The 16,122-nt window shown below is 45.0% G+C and overlaps 1 protein-coding gene across 1 annotated transcript in view; it reads right to left on the bottom strand.

The window, feature by feature from the left end:
- UTP25 (UTP25 small subunit processome component) overlaps nt 1–16,122 on the bottom strand; it is a 157,171-nt gene that overhangs the window by 37,064 nt on the left and 103,985 nt on the right. Inside the window, exon 8 of the mRNA XM_086927824.1 lies at nt 2,473–2,689. Coding sequence (XP_086783950.1) covers nt 2,473–2,689 — 217 coding nt within the window. The remainder of the gene's footprint in view (nt 1–2,472; nt 2,690–16,122) is intronic.

Here is a 16,122-nt window from a genome sequence, read left to right as displayed (position 1 = left end):
TGCCTCATAAATGGCTTGGGATTGGACCCTACATAGGCAGAACATAGAAAGCCACATTCTGAAGAAACCCAAGATTGGTGTTAAATACAGCCAGTAAAGACAAAAAAACTCAAGGATGCGATAAAGTGTACTAATGGCAAGTACATTTGGACCAAAATCATAAAGGTGGCAAATAACATTCATGATATATACCAGTATACCACGGGCATCTTTAGGAAACAATGCCCCCCCCCCCCCCCCCAGGCAAAACACAAGGCCAAAGGTGAATTTCATTACACTGTATATCCTTGCCCATTCACTCAGTGTGCAGAGCATTGGATTAGTCACTCACAGACCACCCTATTCTATTCTAATATTTAGCACCTCGACTATATTTCCCAATAATCCATTTGAATGTAAACAGTAAAGAAACATGTACACCTAGCACCCCTGGGCCCTTGCCCAGTTATTCACTAGAGGACTCCAAGACAATACGTTCAGAACTATGCATACCCAAGAAATGTAGACACTTTAACACACCACAACAATCAATTAGTATAGCATGCAACCTGGCTTGCAAAACGTACACTTCCCTTCAAGCACACTAAAATGTAAACATGATTGCACCAAGAGAAAATGTACACCCTTTCCTCACTCTCCGAGACTTTAAAACAGCAAGAAATATACTAAATGAAAACACGTTTCATATGTTACATGCTATAATTATTATTTGGTAAGTATTTCGGTTTATTACATTAACCAAGTTTCATACTGGATTAAACAACCCACAGCATTGCACATGCTCTAACCCAAAGTCCAATTAAAATACTCCACAAGTTCACAAACAGCAGATCTATGCACCACCAACAGGGACAGCACTACAACAAGGACACTGACATGGAATAAAATCCAAATCTGGCAGACCAAGATACACTCTACAACAATGTACAAAACCCTACCTTCCATGTTTTCTACAAAGGTCTTAGAAAGTGCATGATGCTGACTATGGTGGCTTTTATTCATAGTTCGACACCTGCCTTTCCCTGTATTGATGGTGTTTGAGTTTTTTCCAGTGGAAACGAGGGCCAAAGTAATGTTTCCCGCAAAATAAAATGTAGGTAAAGGCTTAAATGTACTTTTCCATTTGGTTCCCCCACAGGAAAGTTGATTCCCTTTTTGGGGGTTGGCATTTAAGTGATGTTTAGTTGGAGCCCCTGCCCCTAGTGCTAGTGCTACTGCAACAAGGCAAAACTAGGCATTAAATGATCAAACAGTTATTCCAGTGTGCCCTATGCAGTGGGCAAATGGGGTCAAACAGAACCAGACTACCAACTTTCTAGGGGGAATTTGACAATATTGCCGCAGATTAACTGTACCAACCCCATCCATCAGCTGATTGTGGGCTCCGCAGATACCATTTGGAAGACAAACTGGTGTTGAGCCTTCATCGTCTGTCATGAACTCATGTGTGTGTAACTTAGCAGTGGATTATGTTCAGAGTGCAAATAGTACAAGGTGGCAATAATCTGCTAGCATACTCTGTGGCAATCTCTCTATGATTAGGCTACTGTAAAACTATGAGCAGATTTAGGCTCAAAAGTATTTGTTGATACAGTTCCTGGTGCTTCCCATGTGACGCATCTGGAATGACCCAGTTATTTGGGCACTTTAAAGGGTTTCCTGGTGTTAGAAAGTATCAGCATTTAAATATTCAAATAGAACAGTGACAAACTCTAATATTTCCTTCTTAGATATGGTGAGCCATTTAGGCTGTACTGATCCCCAGAAAACTATCAAATTCAGTAATTACTCAAACTCTAAAGAAGCTCAATTAAAATTGCAATACATGTATTGAGTTGGTAAATCTAAGCATTGCAAAGTGACCAGTTAGATTCACCTGCTGGAAAATAGGAATCACAATTTTTAAAGTAGCCTGTACACAAACGCATAATTAGGAATGTGAAACAAGTACACCAGCAGACAGGAGGAATCCTCCTCCATGAGGACAAGTCGCAAGAAAATTACCACTGCATGTTAGATGTACATGGTACCAGAGTAATACATGCCATAAATAAGACAGGAGAGCAATATGTTCTTATAAAAATGTGCAGACTGAATAAGTATGATAACTGTCCATTATGTGCCATATGATACTATGCAAAAAGAATTCTGTTGGGTAACCTACTCATGAAAAACCTGGAGAAAACAAACTACTGTGGACTTTTCACGGTTGGACCTGTAAATTGGTTCAAGGCTTAATTTCAGGGTGTAAGGAAATAAAGTTCAGGTTGGAACTATGACCATCTGTGCATGTGAGGATGAAAAAGAATTCCTGCATTCAAAACACTGCAACTGAAGGTTCAAGGAGCCCATTGTGGTCCTTGGACTATTACTGGATTTAAGTTTAATACCATGAGACTGCACCGTTCTAATTTTAATGGCATCTTTAGTCACTCTCTGTCTGAAATATAAAGCAAGTAATAAATATATTACCAATCCGGACATGGTCATCCACATTGCCTGCAAACACAGCTTCATAATCTTCTGGTCTTTTCAGGTTCGGAGGTTTATCGTCTGGATCTGAACCAAATTCCTCCTTAAATCTTTTCTTGTTACTCACATCTAGTTTTCCACCTTTTGTTTCTAAGAGGCTGATAAGTATCTGCACCACACGCAAGGCAGACTCCCGAAAAGGTACCACCATCAAGACCTGAAAAACAAATGGTATCCCAAGTAACAAGTCGAGCTGGAGAGGAACATTTTACTTTGTGTCCATTTTGCTACAAATTGTTGAACATTCGCTGAATTTGCTTGAGAGTTACTGTATTACAACATAACCCATCACTTAAATTCACAATTTTCAGCCAACATTGGGGCCTGCTAATACAACTATTTGGCACTCCCACATGTCAAGATTCACCAAATAGATGTGTTTTTAACGCAAAATAGGTTTTTACTATGTACGGTCCCATTTTAGGAATCTGTAAACTTTTAACGGGATTGTGAATGGATCTCTGCTCACAATTTGGTAGGAGCAGGCTGTAGGAATCCCTTCCAAATTATCAACATTTTAAAACCATAATACATAATTCCATTTTCAGTACACATTCTTACAGTAGCTTCTTTTTGTTTCTATTTGGCAACTTTGCACAAGATTTCGCTCATCAAAACTGAGGGTAATCTCTTTCTGTAAAGTCCACTGGTTCAATGTATGAATAAATATATAAAAGGAATGGAAAAATGTACTAATCCACATTCTCTGCAGTTTCTTCTGAGTATTCTTACTTTCTCTTAAGGATCCAATGTTCGTTCTAATAATGAAGTAACTGGCTTGTGTGTTGCCTATATGATGAGCACATTTCCCAAATTCCTCGTGACCCACAGACTATCTTTTGAAGCGGTTGTCATCAGTTGTTTTTGCAAATGCACACAGTACTAATAGGTGTTAATACTTTTAAGCTTTTTTCCCCTGACAGATGAAAGTAGACTTGTTTTTTCCACAGGTCACTCCTACTCTAATGTATACCTAGCCCATTTTTGCCTGTGTAAAGATCAACCCAGAAGCAATGCAATAGTCTGCTGATGATATTCATGTCTATACTACATTTTCAAATGACAACATTACAGATGTAAACCCTTGAATTCGTACCCTTCAAGGGGAATACTGGATTTGGGCTAATTTCTTGCATTTAAATTGTTCTCAACCAGAATGTACTTCTTTTAGGAAGAAATGCAGATTATGTCTTGCCTCACTAACCTCTTCCGAGCCTTAGTGAGTCCAGGAAACATGAGAATCTCTGAGTGAACTTTGAAACCAGTTTTATTTTGACTTCCAAACAAAAGCATTGGTCTAGCTCAACGGACTTAAAGCACTGTGCCCTTTTCACATCACATATTGCCTTAGTGGTTGAGGCACTTCTGAACTCCTGCATCAAGAAGGGCTATGCCTTGTGCTCTCGTTTACCTTAACATCTATTTAGAAGGATAAAGAAGGAACACAATGTTGCTATATGGCATGTACTGGGCCTGAAAAGGAAAGATGACACCTCCAAGACGAGAAGATCACTACACTGGTTCAGTTACCAGGAGGTGCCATAATCTCGATTCTATTTTTTTCACAAGTTAGGGGCAAAGATACGTTGATCTCAAATACTTCTTATTTGCACTGACATTCAAAGGTGGAAGAAACTTTTCTGTAAAAGACCTTTCCACTTGGACTCATTTTCCAACTCAACTTTGCAAGATTCCTTTTTGATATCATCAACAAATATACCCTAAAGACCCATCTGTTTTAGAACTGCTGCTTAAAAGACCGGCAACTTGAAACTGGTTTGGTGTGCCCTTAAAAAACGAATATAGGGAATTATGGCACAACCATGTAGTTGAAACAAGCCACAGGTGCAGCTTTTATCGAGGGAGGAAGGAAGGAGGAAAGGAAGGAAGAAAGGAGGAAAGGAAGGAAGAAAGGAAGAAAGGAAGAAAGGAAGAAAGGAAGAAAGGAGGAAAGGAGGAAAGGAGGAAAGGAGGAAAGGAGGAAAGGAGGAAAGGAGGAAAGGAGGAAAGGAGGAAAGGAGGAAAGGAGGAAAGGAGGAAAGGAAGAAAGGAAGAAAGGAAGAAAGGAAGAAAGGAAGAAAGGAAGAAAGGAAGAAAGGAAGAAAGGAAGGAAGGAAGGAAGGAAGGAAGGAAGGAAGGAAGGAAGGAAGGAAGGAAGGAAGGAAGGAAGGAAGGAAGGAAAGAAGGAAAGAAGGAAAGAAGGAAAGAAGGAAAGAAGGAAAGAAGGAAAGGAAGGAAGGAAGGAAGGAAGGAAGGAAGGAAGGAAGGAAGGAAGGAAGGAAGGAAGGAAGGAAGGAAGTTAGTTTGGGAATGAACACAAGGTGTAAACCACAGCAAAAGTCAGACTGAAAGTGTAATAGTCTAAAGACAAAGTCGTACTTCAATCAGTCATACTTGTATAGTGTGGCTTGTCATTCTAGAGAGTAACCAGGTGCTTGCTGCAGGTCTTAGTTTAAGAGCCAGGTTTGGAGTCCCCTCCTGAAGTCTATCAGCAAGGGTGCAGTGCGGAGGGTGTTCCTGACCTCGGCAGCAAGGTGGTAGAAGGAGGTCCTGCGGCACAGCAGCAACGTGTGCGAGGGATCCGTGCGTGGGCGAGGTGAGCAGAGCTAAGGTTCGGGGGGAGATGGGTGTCAGTGGAACTGCAGGTGTTGGTTCATGTAGATGGGTCCATGGTTGCAGAGGGCTTTCTAGCTGTGGCTCAGGAGCTTGAAAAGGCATCTCTTCTGGACCTGGTGGAGGTCTTTCAGGTGCTAGGTGATGTAGGTTCTCTTGGGCAGGTTGAGGATCAGTCTGACTGCTGCGTTTTGCAGGAGTTCAGTGGTGGCATCAGCATAGAGTGCATTGCAGTAGTCCAGACGGCTTGTGATAAGGGCTTATATTACCGTCTTCCTGGTGCTGATGGGGAGCCACTTGAAGATTTTGTGAAGTATGTGGAAGCAGGGTGAGGAGACGGCGTTCACCTGGCGTTTCATGGAGAGTTCGCTGTCGAGGATGATGCAGAGGTTGCGGCCGTGGTCTTTCGGCGTAGGGTTGAGTCGGAGTTCAGACAGCCAGCAGGAGTGTGTTTGCCGAAGTTCAGAACTTCAGTCTTGTCCGTGTTGAGTTTAAAGCACTTGTCCTTCATCCAGGCTGAGACGTTCTTCATACACTTGTGGAAGTTGGTCTTCGTCGAGGTTGGGTTGGCTGAGAATAAGAGGACGAGCAGAGTGTCTTCGGAGTAGGAGATGATGTTAATGTCATGTGATCTGACTATGTCTGCCAGTGGTATCATGTAGACGTTGAAGAGGTTTGAGCTGAGCGATGAACCTTGGGGAAATGCTGTAAATGGTGTGCTTTGCTTGCGATGTGAAGGGAGGGAGGCGGACTCTCTGGGTGATTTCTGTGAGAAAGGAATCTATCGGAGTGCGACATCTGTGATACCAACCTGGAGTAGGCCATCAATGAGTGTGTGGTGGGAGACCATGTAGGCTGCGGAAAAGTCAAGCAGGACCAGGGAAGCTCATTCTTCTCTGTTGAGTAGGGTGCTTTATGACATCTGTTATGGCGATCAGAGCTGTCTCAGTGCTGTGTTTGGTTCTGAAGCCTGATTAGGAAGGGTCCAGTAATTTGTCACTCTACAGGTGTTCGGTGAGTTGGAGGTTGATGACCTTCTCCAGGACATTGGCGGGGAACGGGAGCAGTGAAAAATGGGACGGTAATTCTGGAGCCTGCTGGTGTCTGTTAATGGTTTTTTGAGGGGAGGGGGGAAAAGGGTTTCTGACCTTGGCATGTTTCAAGGCATTGGGAAAGGTGGCTGTGGTTATCCTGGCATTGAGGATGGTGGTGGGTTGGCAGCTGATCTCGTCTCTTCAGAGGTTGAAGAGTTGGTGGGGGCAGGGGTCACTGTGTGCTCCCGAGTGGATGGGGATTATAAGAGTGTCTGTGTTCGGTGAGCTGAGTTGTACCCATGCGGCGATTGAGTGGTCAGTGGTGGTGGTCGATCGGAGGCTGGGGAGCTTGGAGGGTTGGGGATCAAAGTTTTTACAGATGGATGCTATCTTGTTGTGGACGTGGTCGGCTAGGGCGTCGCAGGGGTCCTGTGATGAGGGGACAGAGTTTTTGGTGGCTGATGGGCAGGTGAACTATCCGACGATGGTGAAGAGTTCCTTGGCTTGGTTGGCGCTGGTATCGATCCGGTGGGTCAGGACCTCTTTTTTTGTGACTATGATCTGTCAGTGGTAGTCATTGAGGGCTGATTTGAAGGTGGCTCTGTCGGTGTGGTTACTGCTGGTGCGCCATCTTCTTTCCAGTTGTTTGCACCTACACTTTAATGTACTGCGTTCCAGGGTGTACCAGATGTCTTGTTTGAAGGGTTTTGCAGGAGTGACTCGGTCTGCAGTGCTGGTGAGCCAGTCGTTGACGTTCTGTACTGTCTGATCCAAGTTGGTGGTGTCTATGGGCTGTGTGGTGCTGAGGGCATTGGTCCATTGTTGCGGAGTGACTTTGCATCTAATTCTGAAGGTGGGTCCAGCATGTGTCCTGCTCTGTGCATGGTGTCAGTGACTAGCAGCTTGAGGAGTTGGTGTCAGTGGAGTCTTCCAGGAGGAAGTTGAGCGCTCCCACGAAGACGTAGTGTTTGCATTTGATAGCAAGTGGGATGATGAATTCAGTGATGTTGTCGCTGAAGCCGGTTCGTGGTCGTGGCAGTCTATACGCAAAGGTGCCACTGATGGTGGTGTTTTCGTTGGTGCAGAACTGGAAATTCATGTGTTGCATAATCGCCATGGTTTCGTCGGCGGAGATAGTGCAGTTGATCAATTCCTTGAGTTTAATGGTACTGTTGCCTCCGTGTCTGTTGGTGCATCGTGGTGTTTCATCTTGTAGCCTATGGGAGTTGCCCTGGCGATGTCCAGGGTCGATATCACTACAGTTACTGGCTAAGACAGTGCACAGGATTATGGCAAAAACACCAACAAGAGGTCAACTGACCTCTGGACTGCAGGGTCGACCTGGTGACTTCAGGGCTGCTAGCGATTCGACAGTCACATGCAGCTAAGGCAGCGGTAGTTACAGTGCAATACCAGGGGTCAAGGGCTACTCACAGTAGCCGTGCAGCGGCCTCATATAAGTATCCCTTGGAGGTGGGAGGGTCTGGCAAGGAGGCAGGAGGGTGGCAAGCTGGGGAACAGCAGGAGCAGTAAAAAACGACAGGAAATGGCGAAACTAACTGAAAATACAAGTCCACATAAAGTGTCAAGAAAAACTTTAAAAATCACCAGACAGAGCAAAACTTTAAAGATAAACAATTCCAACTACATTAACTGGCTAAGACTGTGCACAGGAATATGGCAAAAATATCAACAAGAGGTCACCTGACCTTGGGACTGCGGGCACAAACTGGTGGCTTCTGGCCTGTTTGCGACGTAGCAGTCACACGGACCTAAGGCAGCGGCAGGGGGAGAGGTCCAAGACTAGGGGTCAAGGAGGGAGGCTCTAGGCTCATGGCGGCCCTGGGCAGGGAGCGTAGGTAGGGGGCCCCGGAAGAGGAGCGGAGGCCAGTGAAGAGGGGGGCGGGGTCAGGGTATTTCGAAGTGGAACAGAGCCGGAGGCTGCCAAATCCCTGCCACTGGGGCCGCCACGCAAATATGTATCCATCCTCAGAGGATTATTATATTAAGGATATATATTGGCGTGGCAGCCCCTGGGATTTGGCAGCCCTGTGCAGGTGCACAGCTTGCACATGCCTAAGGCCGGCTCTGCTACTAAGCACAAAGGTTTTGTCTTTCTACAGGCTCCAACTCCCTGCTGCCATCTGCTGAAACACCAACCAGTATTAAAATAGGTCATATCATTTTGGTTGTTCATTATGCATTTACAATGCATTGTGTCACTTCAAAGGAGGAGGAGAAGGTGAGGCAAAGGATGAAAAAACGGGAGAGGGGAATGAGGGTAAGTATATTGCGCAGGAGCACGTGCTGTGCATCCATGAAAGATCAGGTCAACAGAGTCACAGCCACCTGTTTCACCATTCTACGATGGCTGCTCCCCAAAAACACCCAGAGATCTGTTGTGAATGCCCTGGTGACCTCCAGATTGGATTACGGCAACGTGCTCTATCTGGGGTCCTCAAAGGCCGTCACACGGCGCCTTCAGCTGGTACAAAATGCTGCAGCTCGGCTTCTCTGTGGCTGTCGTAAACGTGACCACATTACAGAACGCCTGAGAGAGCTGCATTGGCTTCGTGTTGAAAACCGGATAAAGTTTAAAGCTTTGAGCTTTATGCATAAGATCAAAATTGGATCAGCACCCCTCTACCTTCAGGCCCTGTCAACCCCTACCTTCCAGCTCGCTATCTTCGTTCCTCATCCCATCATCTCTTTAATGTACCTAAGTTCAAACTTACCAGAATGGGTGGTAGCTCCTTTGCGAACTTAGGACCCAGACTGTGGAATTCACTTCCGTTGGCCCTACGGATGGAAAACTGTCACATGCGATTTCGCAGAGCGGTGAAGACCTGGCTCTTTGATCTCTAAAATCTTCTGCCTTATGTTGTCGATCTGTCTCTTAGCGCCGGGAAACCCTCATGGGTAGCTGTTGCGCTTAATAAATTCAATTAATAAATAAAATAAAATTCCTCGAGCTGCAAAAAGCTGAGAGTCCAGGAAACAGAAAACCTGCCTTATCTTCCAACAAATACTTTCTACAACCATACAGAAAGTAGTAAATGCCAGTCCTTTCATGCTCCATTACACCTCTGAATGGATCAGATCAGCGGTGAAGCATTTTAAGGCTAAAAAAATAGGTTGAGATGAGGTTGATCAGCTGTGACTGCTCAATAAAAATGAAAAGTTTGTCTGGGCACCAAAAATGCATTTACAAAAAATTTAAATCTGGTACTGCTGATCAAATTATTCAATTTAGTTTTTCAAAATGACACCCAGTCTTCTGTTTTTTTATGTTCAGGAGGAGTCAACGGCCATGACAGATTAAATGGGTACCGACCCATGTGGTTATTTACCAGATGCGATCTAAACCGACCCTCCAGGATTTCGCGATTTCCTGCGAAATCGGCACTTTTGTAAAAATGCCACGATTTTTACAAAAGTGCCCACGAAATCGGCACTTTTGTAGAAATCGCAGCATTTTTACAAAAGCCGCTATATCCTGGGGTGGGGGGGGGATCTGTTCAAACATTACACTACTGCACTTCCAGCAGGAACACAGAACTGAAGTGTTCTGTTAGGACATGCGGTAGTTCTGCATTGGCAATTTCACACCTGATATTTGCACTAGCACAGATATCAGTAATTTTCAAAGTGGAGCAGTTCCAATGGAATATACGTGGCCTATTGCGAAATGTAGAATTACTCTGGGTATCAATCAGTATCAGCTCACACAATTCCCCTGGTGGTTCTCCATTTTCATCCTGTTTCCTGATGAGTAATTACCTGGTGAAATATCTGGTACGGGAGGAGCAGACACCAGGATTGTATTTTACCATCCAAATAGGTTAAACTCGGAATGGAACCCTTAAACATTCCTCCCAAAAATATGTGGAAGTCTACGAATCACAGATTTCAGAAAACATTTCCAGGCTTATTCCTTCTCCCTCATCCTTGATCTGCATTTCAGAAATGTCTTCACATAAAGAATACTTTTGCACACCAATGTGAACATTGGGTGAGTGAATGATGAGGGAAGGTAGTGGTCAGTAGGATTTATTGTATTTATGTATTGTTCTATGGGTAGACACTTACGCTTGTGGTCCACAGCTTCTTTGTTCTCACTTCGGCTAATCATTTCTACCCTTATAATCCCAGAGGTTTCTGGGTTGTGGGCTGGATGTCACAATAGCGTTTCTGATCCTTCTAGGGTATAGGACTGGAATTAAAGCATCTTCGTTTCATTTTGTTGTATGGATATAGGGGTGAACTATCTAATGGGTATCTAAAATGAGTGTACCGTGGACCAAGACTCCAAGTGATCACTACCTTCAAATAAAAACAAAAGCTTTGACACAGCCAAAAGGTCTGGTGTTGGCTGGCAGCCGTTTGGCTTTGCAAGTGCTTGTTTTGTTCCGTCGTTACTTTTGGAAACAGAGAACCTTCACAACCCTTTTACCCCGGGGGTTCTGTGCTATGTCAGTTCGCATCATCAAGACAAGTCCCTATCCAAGCTATAACAATATAACAAAGCCCTTAGGAGTAAATATCTTATATATATATAATTATAGTAAAGTCAAACGATCCTAGCTTACTCAAGAACAAAAAGAAGGTGCACGCAAAAGTAGAAAACCAGGTAGGTTGAGCCCTAAACCAGGGGATAGAGAAGTGAAATAAGGAATGTAAGTACAGAAAAAAACAGTAACTGAGAGACAGATCCTCCTGCAAGTATACACCGGACCGATTAACGAGGTGGGGTGCAAATGTAAATTCGGATAAAATCAGATGCCTTAAGTGTAGATGCCAATCTGCTGCTATCTTACACATGCTATATACCTCCCTAGCTTTAAATGTATATTGGGAGGAAGTGGCGCGGATAGCCTCGGCAGGGTTAGGATAAGAGCTAACAGTTTCTCCTGAGAAGAAACCTCCCTTCCTTGCTTTGATGGGGCCGATGGCCAGGAAACGGCTGTCACTCCCAGGCCTCTGGCGCATTCTTGGAGTGGCCATGTCCATGTCCTGGTGTCTGTGCTTCCGTCGGACTCTCCCTTTTCTTGAGGGGGCACCGGTCATGTCTAAGCACTTAGTGCAGAGGCGCCAGGCGCGCGCTGGGTGTGGCGCCACTCATGGGACCCCTCGCCACGCATGTGAAGCGCGTGGGGATCCACTTATAGATCCTACGGAGCAAGCGGAGGGTGTTTAAACAGGAGGGAGAGACGGCGTTGACCTGCTTAGTCATGGAGAGGATGGAGTCGAGGATGACCCCCAGGTTGCGTGTGTGGTCGGTGGGTGTTGGAGCTGTTCCCAGTGCGGTCAGCCTTCAGTAGTCGTCCCAGGTCGACGGGGTGGATCCGAGGATGAGGACCTCCGTCTTGTCCGAGTTCAGCTTCAGTCGGCTGTTCCTTATCCATTCGGCAACGGCCTTCATTCATTCGTGTATGTAGGTTTTGATGGTGTGGGGGTCCTTGGCGAGAGAGAGGATTAGCTGGGTGTCATCGGCGTAGGAAATGATGTTGAGGTCGAGCAGTCATACGACGTGGGCGAGTGGTGCTATGTAGATGTTAAACAGCGTAGGGCTGAGGGATTAGCCCTGGGGTATGCCGCAGATGATCTTGGTGGCTTCGTAGGGGAAGGGGGGAAGGCGGTTGTTCTGTGTTCTGCCAGAGAGGAAGGAGGAGGTCCACGCCAGGGCCTTCTCTAGGATCCCTGCGTCGTGGAGGCGTGTTCGTAGTGTGCGGTGGCAGACCGTGTCGAAGGCGGCTGACAGGTCCAGGAGGATGAGGGCTGCTGTTTCTCCGATGTCTAGTAGCGTCTTGCCGTCATCGGTGGCGGCGATGAGGGCAGTTTCAGTGCTGTGGTTGCTGCGGAACCCAGACTGGGAAGGGTCCAGGATGCTGTTCTCCTCAAGGTAGCAGGTCAGTTGTTTGTTGACGGTCTTCTCGATGACCTTCACTGGGAACGGGAGCAGGGAGATGGGCCGGAAGTTCTTGAGGTCCTTGGGGTCCACCTTGGGTTTCTTGAGTAAGGTGTTGATCTCGCCATGCTTCCAGCTCTCTGGGAAGGTTGCTGTCTCGAAGGAGATGTTGATGACTTTCTGGAGATGGGGTGTGATGGCTGTGCTGGCTTTCTTGAAGATGTGGTGTGGGCATGGGTCTGACGGAGATCCGGAGTGGATGGTTTTCATAATCGTGATGGTGTCGTTGTCGTTGATGTTGGTCCAGGAGAGTATGCGGTTGGTGCTGGTGGTGGCCGTGGGGGCAGAGGTCTCAGTGTTTGTTGGGGCGGTCGTGGCGTTGAAGCTGTTGTGGATGTCTATGATCTTGTGGGCATTCTTTTGCTTATCGAGGGAAACAAAGTCTCTACATTGTAAATAAACCAAATATACATAGCTTCATGTTGTTAAATAACTAAAAAAACAAAGCTATCTGTGTTTGTTGTAGGAAAAATGGCCAAATAAAATACCGCAAAATTGCCGCTAAATTTCCATATTTGTGCCGCTAAATTTTCATTTTTGTGCCGCTAAATTTGCTAATCCATGCCGCTATATCCTAGGGGTTCTGTCTAAATGCAAAATGATTTCCCAACCAAGGAAAATGCAACTGCTATAGATCATTTTATGCTTTTCTACAAATTGTCAAAACATGAAAAACACTCACACGCTCTACTACGAGTTTTTCAGGAGACAGGGACAGCAGCATGACAGAAATATAAAACAAACATTGACAACACCAATAGGTCTCGGTTATGAGAGCTATTGGCTTTGTCAGTGTTTTGCAGTCCTGTGTAAATCTGTGCAGCATGGCTAAAAATACGCTTTTAAAAAGTGCTTGTCCTGTCATTGCACCTTTTTAAATTACTTTTAGCTATGAGCCGCGCTGCTTTACAACAGAACTACAAAACATTGACACAGCCAACAGCTTTCATAAACAGGACGTATTGGCTTTTCCAATGCTTGTTGAGTTTGCAACAGAGCCTTTGTAGTGAGCAGACTGACAGCCTGCAAACTTTATGTGATTGAGTTTAGGATTTGTCTAAGGGGAGTGTTTTTCACAATAAGTTAGGACAAAAGGGTGAGCTATCGCTACTTTCAGGCTATGCCTCTGAACATCAAAGCATTGTTTTGTTAATAAAAAAGTAGAAAGAACTGATTTCTATTTGAGGTTCATGTAATGCTTCACAGCTGATTGACCTCAGAAGGATAACGGGCTACTACTTCAAGGCAAATGCTTAAAGTGGTGACCAGCAAGTTTCACACAAATGTTAGCGATCACTTACCTCAAGAAGCCATCTTAGAGGTTTCCGAGCGGAAACAACCTTTACAACAAGGTTTTTACCTCGGTGTGCCTTTACCACGCATTTTTTAGCACACATTTTTTTAGCTAATATGAATTTACAACGCATGCCACTACCACGTATTTAAGGTAAAGACAAATACATTGTTTTTAAATCTAAAATCAATGCGTGGTATTGGCATGCGTTGCAAATGCATATTCGCAGTAAAAGAATGCGTGCTAAAAAATGCGTGGCAAAGGCAGCCGATGTATTTACCTGCGTTGGACCGTCGTACAACCGTTTCCGAGACAGTGAAAACAGTCCTATGTTTTTTATAATGTTCCAGGTAGCTAACACCTCATGCAGTCCACGCATTCCCTAGATTAAAAGTGATGCTACTAATGAAACACTATTCTGAATTTTTATGGTTCTGTATGCACAGAAGTTACTAGTATCACCACAGCGCGTCATGCTATGATATTACTGAAGCAGTATTTGAGGTCGGAGATCTTAGGGTTGCGAGTTGTGCAAAAGCTCAGTGTAAGGTAGGCAGATGGGAAGGTTTAACCTGAAAGAGGGATGTACTGGTTTTATGCTGCAGCGGATTATAGCACCACTGGAGATATCCTGGGCTGTCACGGCCTGCGTCAACATGGAGGCAGGGTGGTAGGCAATAAAGAGGGTGGTTTACAAGGAAATGGGAGGGAGGATTTAAAAACAAAGTGCTATGACGTGGCCCGCATTGGCAGCGTCATAGCACTTTTTTTTTTCAAATATCGTTTTATTGAGTTTTATAACACAATAGATAGCAAAACATTCTCCTCAATAAGACTATAAACTGTAGCTATATCCATGTTCAGCATTCCTCTGTCTCTTATGGTCTTCCACTACATATTAGACAGACCACACCACAACTCAGTCTGTTTTTGTTCGATATTACAAAGAAGATTCTCCTAAACCCTGTCATCCAAAATTTGGGAAGTCTGGAATTGGCTATCCCAACATGTCTTTAATGTTGGCTAGAATATTGGATCAGAAAGGGCGGATTGTAAGTCAGTCCCACCACATGTGGCGGAAATCGCCTAGAAGACCACAGCCCCTCCAACTTTTCAATTCGATGGGGTATAAATACCAATCCTAAAGTACCTTGTAGTGGGCTTCCAGGAAGCCTAAAGAGTGATTGTTGCGGGGAATGTCCCTCCATAATGACCTCTACTGCACCGCAGAGAAGTTGTGTCCCAATGTGAGCCCCCAGAAGGTAATGTGGTGCTGTTGTTGGGAGGGCAACTTATGGCATAGTAAGGAATATAGGTAAGAAATAGTGCCCTTAGTTGCCCTAACTTCCTTCACAAAGAGCTCTAATTGCGTGAGCTGCCCAGTCACCGCCTCTCGAGTTTCTGGGTGTAGCGCCAAACGACAGTTGTAGATATTGGAAGAGTTTGGTATCTGAAAGTCAGAAATCTTGCAGACAGTGCTCAAAAGTAAGAATGTCCCAATCATTAAATAGATGGTTTTAACAGGAGGCATACCCCTCTCACTACGCAACAAATAGGCCTGGTTGTAACGCCGGGGGGAAAGTCCGAATTGTAGTGTATCTAGATAAAAGGGGAGTGAAATGTCATCCACGCGGTCAATTTGACCACTTCATCCCAGGCTTTCAGGGTCGTTCTAGTGGGTGTGCGTATGCATGCATTGACGGGGTGGTCTGCTTTTGGTTTTCATAATATATCCCATATGACTCTTGTCGCTATTGCCCTGTCCATATGGAGCCAGTGCTTGCCTGACTCTCTCTGTGACCATTCAGTCATAATTCGTAATTGGGCAGCTTCATAATCAAGATTGAAATCAGGCAGTGCTACGCCCCGTCATCTTTTGGACAAAGTAAGGGGAAAGCAGGCCCTTTTGTTTCGCCAGATGAATTTAGTTAGCAGTGTTCAGAGTGTATTCAGGTAATCTCTCTCGAGGTCAATTGGTAGGCTATAAAATAAATGGAGGAACTTCGGTAAGACCACCATCTTAATCGCATGTATTCTACTGAACCATGAAAAGTACATCGGGCCCACCACTTGAGGTCTACCTTCAGCTGCCGGTGGGGTGGAGGATAATTGGCCAGAAATAAATTTGAGATCTTGGGAGTTAGTTTGATACAGAGATAGGTGAGCTCCTTCTTTGACCACTGGAAGGGGGGCAAGGACATCAATACCCCCACATCTCTGCATCAGGCAGCGTCAAATTAAGGAGGAAAGATTTGGACAAGTTATTATGAAAGCCCACCACCTCTTCAATGTGTTGTAGCTCTCTCTGCATAGTTATCAGGGAGCCTTGCGGGTTTTTGAGGGTTAATCGAATGTCATCTGTGAATAGTGAAATCTTATGTTCCACTGATACAAAACGGATACCCTCAATCGTCTGGGTTGCCCTTATCTTCGCCGCCGTCATCTGTTCCTCTAGTAATAAGCGCTGCACGTTTGAAAAGCTTGTAGACAGTGCAGGGGTCGCAACAAATATAGAAAGAGCGCTGCATTAAGAAGATAACCAATAATCTTTTCTTCTCAAAGTGTTCAGTCTAGTTTAAATTCTGCATTATTTCCGCAGTAGGCGCATTTGAAGAGTCTACGACATCCTAGTCAGTCAGCATTTCCTCTGTTTGGGGGCCCCTCGGAGAGCCAGGGCCCCC

Source organism: Lissotriton vulgaris, chromosome 6, assembly GCF_964263255.1.
Source record: "Lissotriton vulgaris chromosome 6, aLisVul1.2, whole genome shotgun sequence".
Lineage (NCBI taxonomy): Eukaryota > Metazoa > Chordata > Amphibia > Caudata > Salamandridae > Lissotriton > Lissotriton vulgaris.
This window is presented reverse-complemented; position numbering and strand designations above follow the sequence as displayed.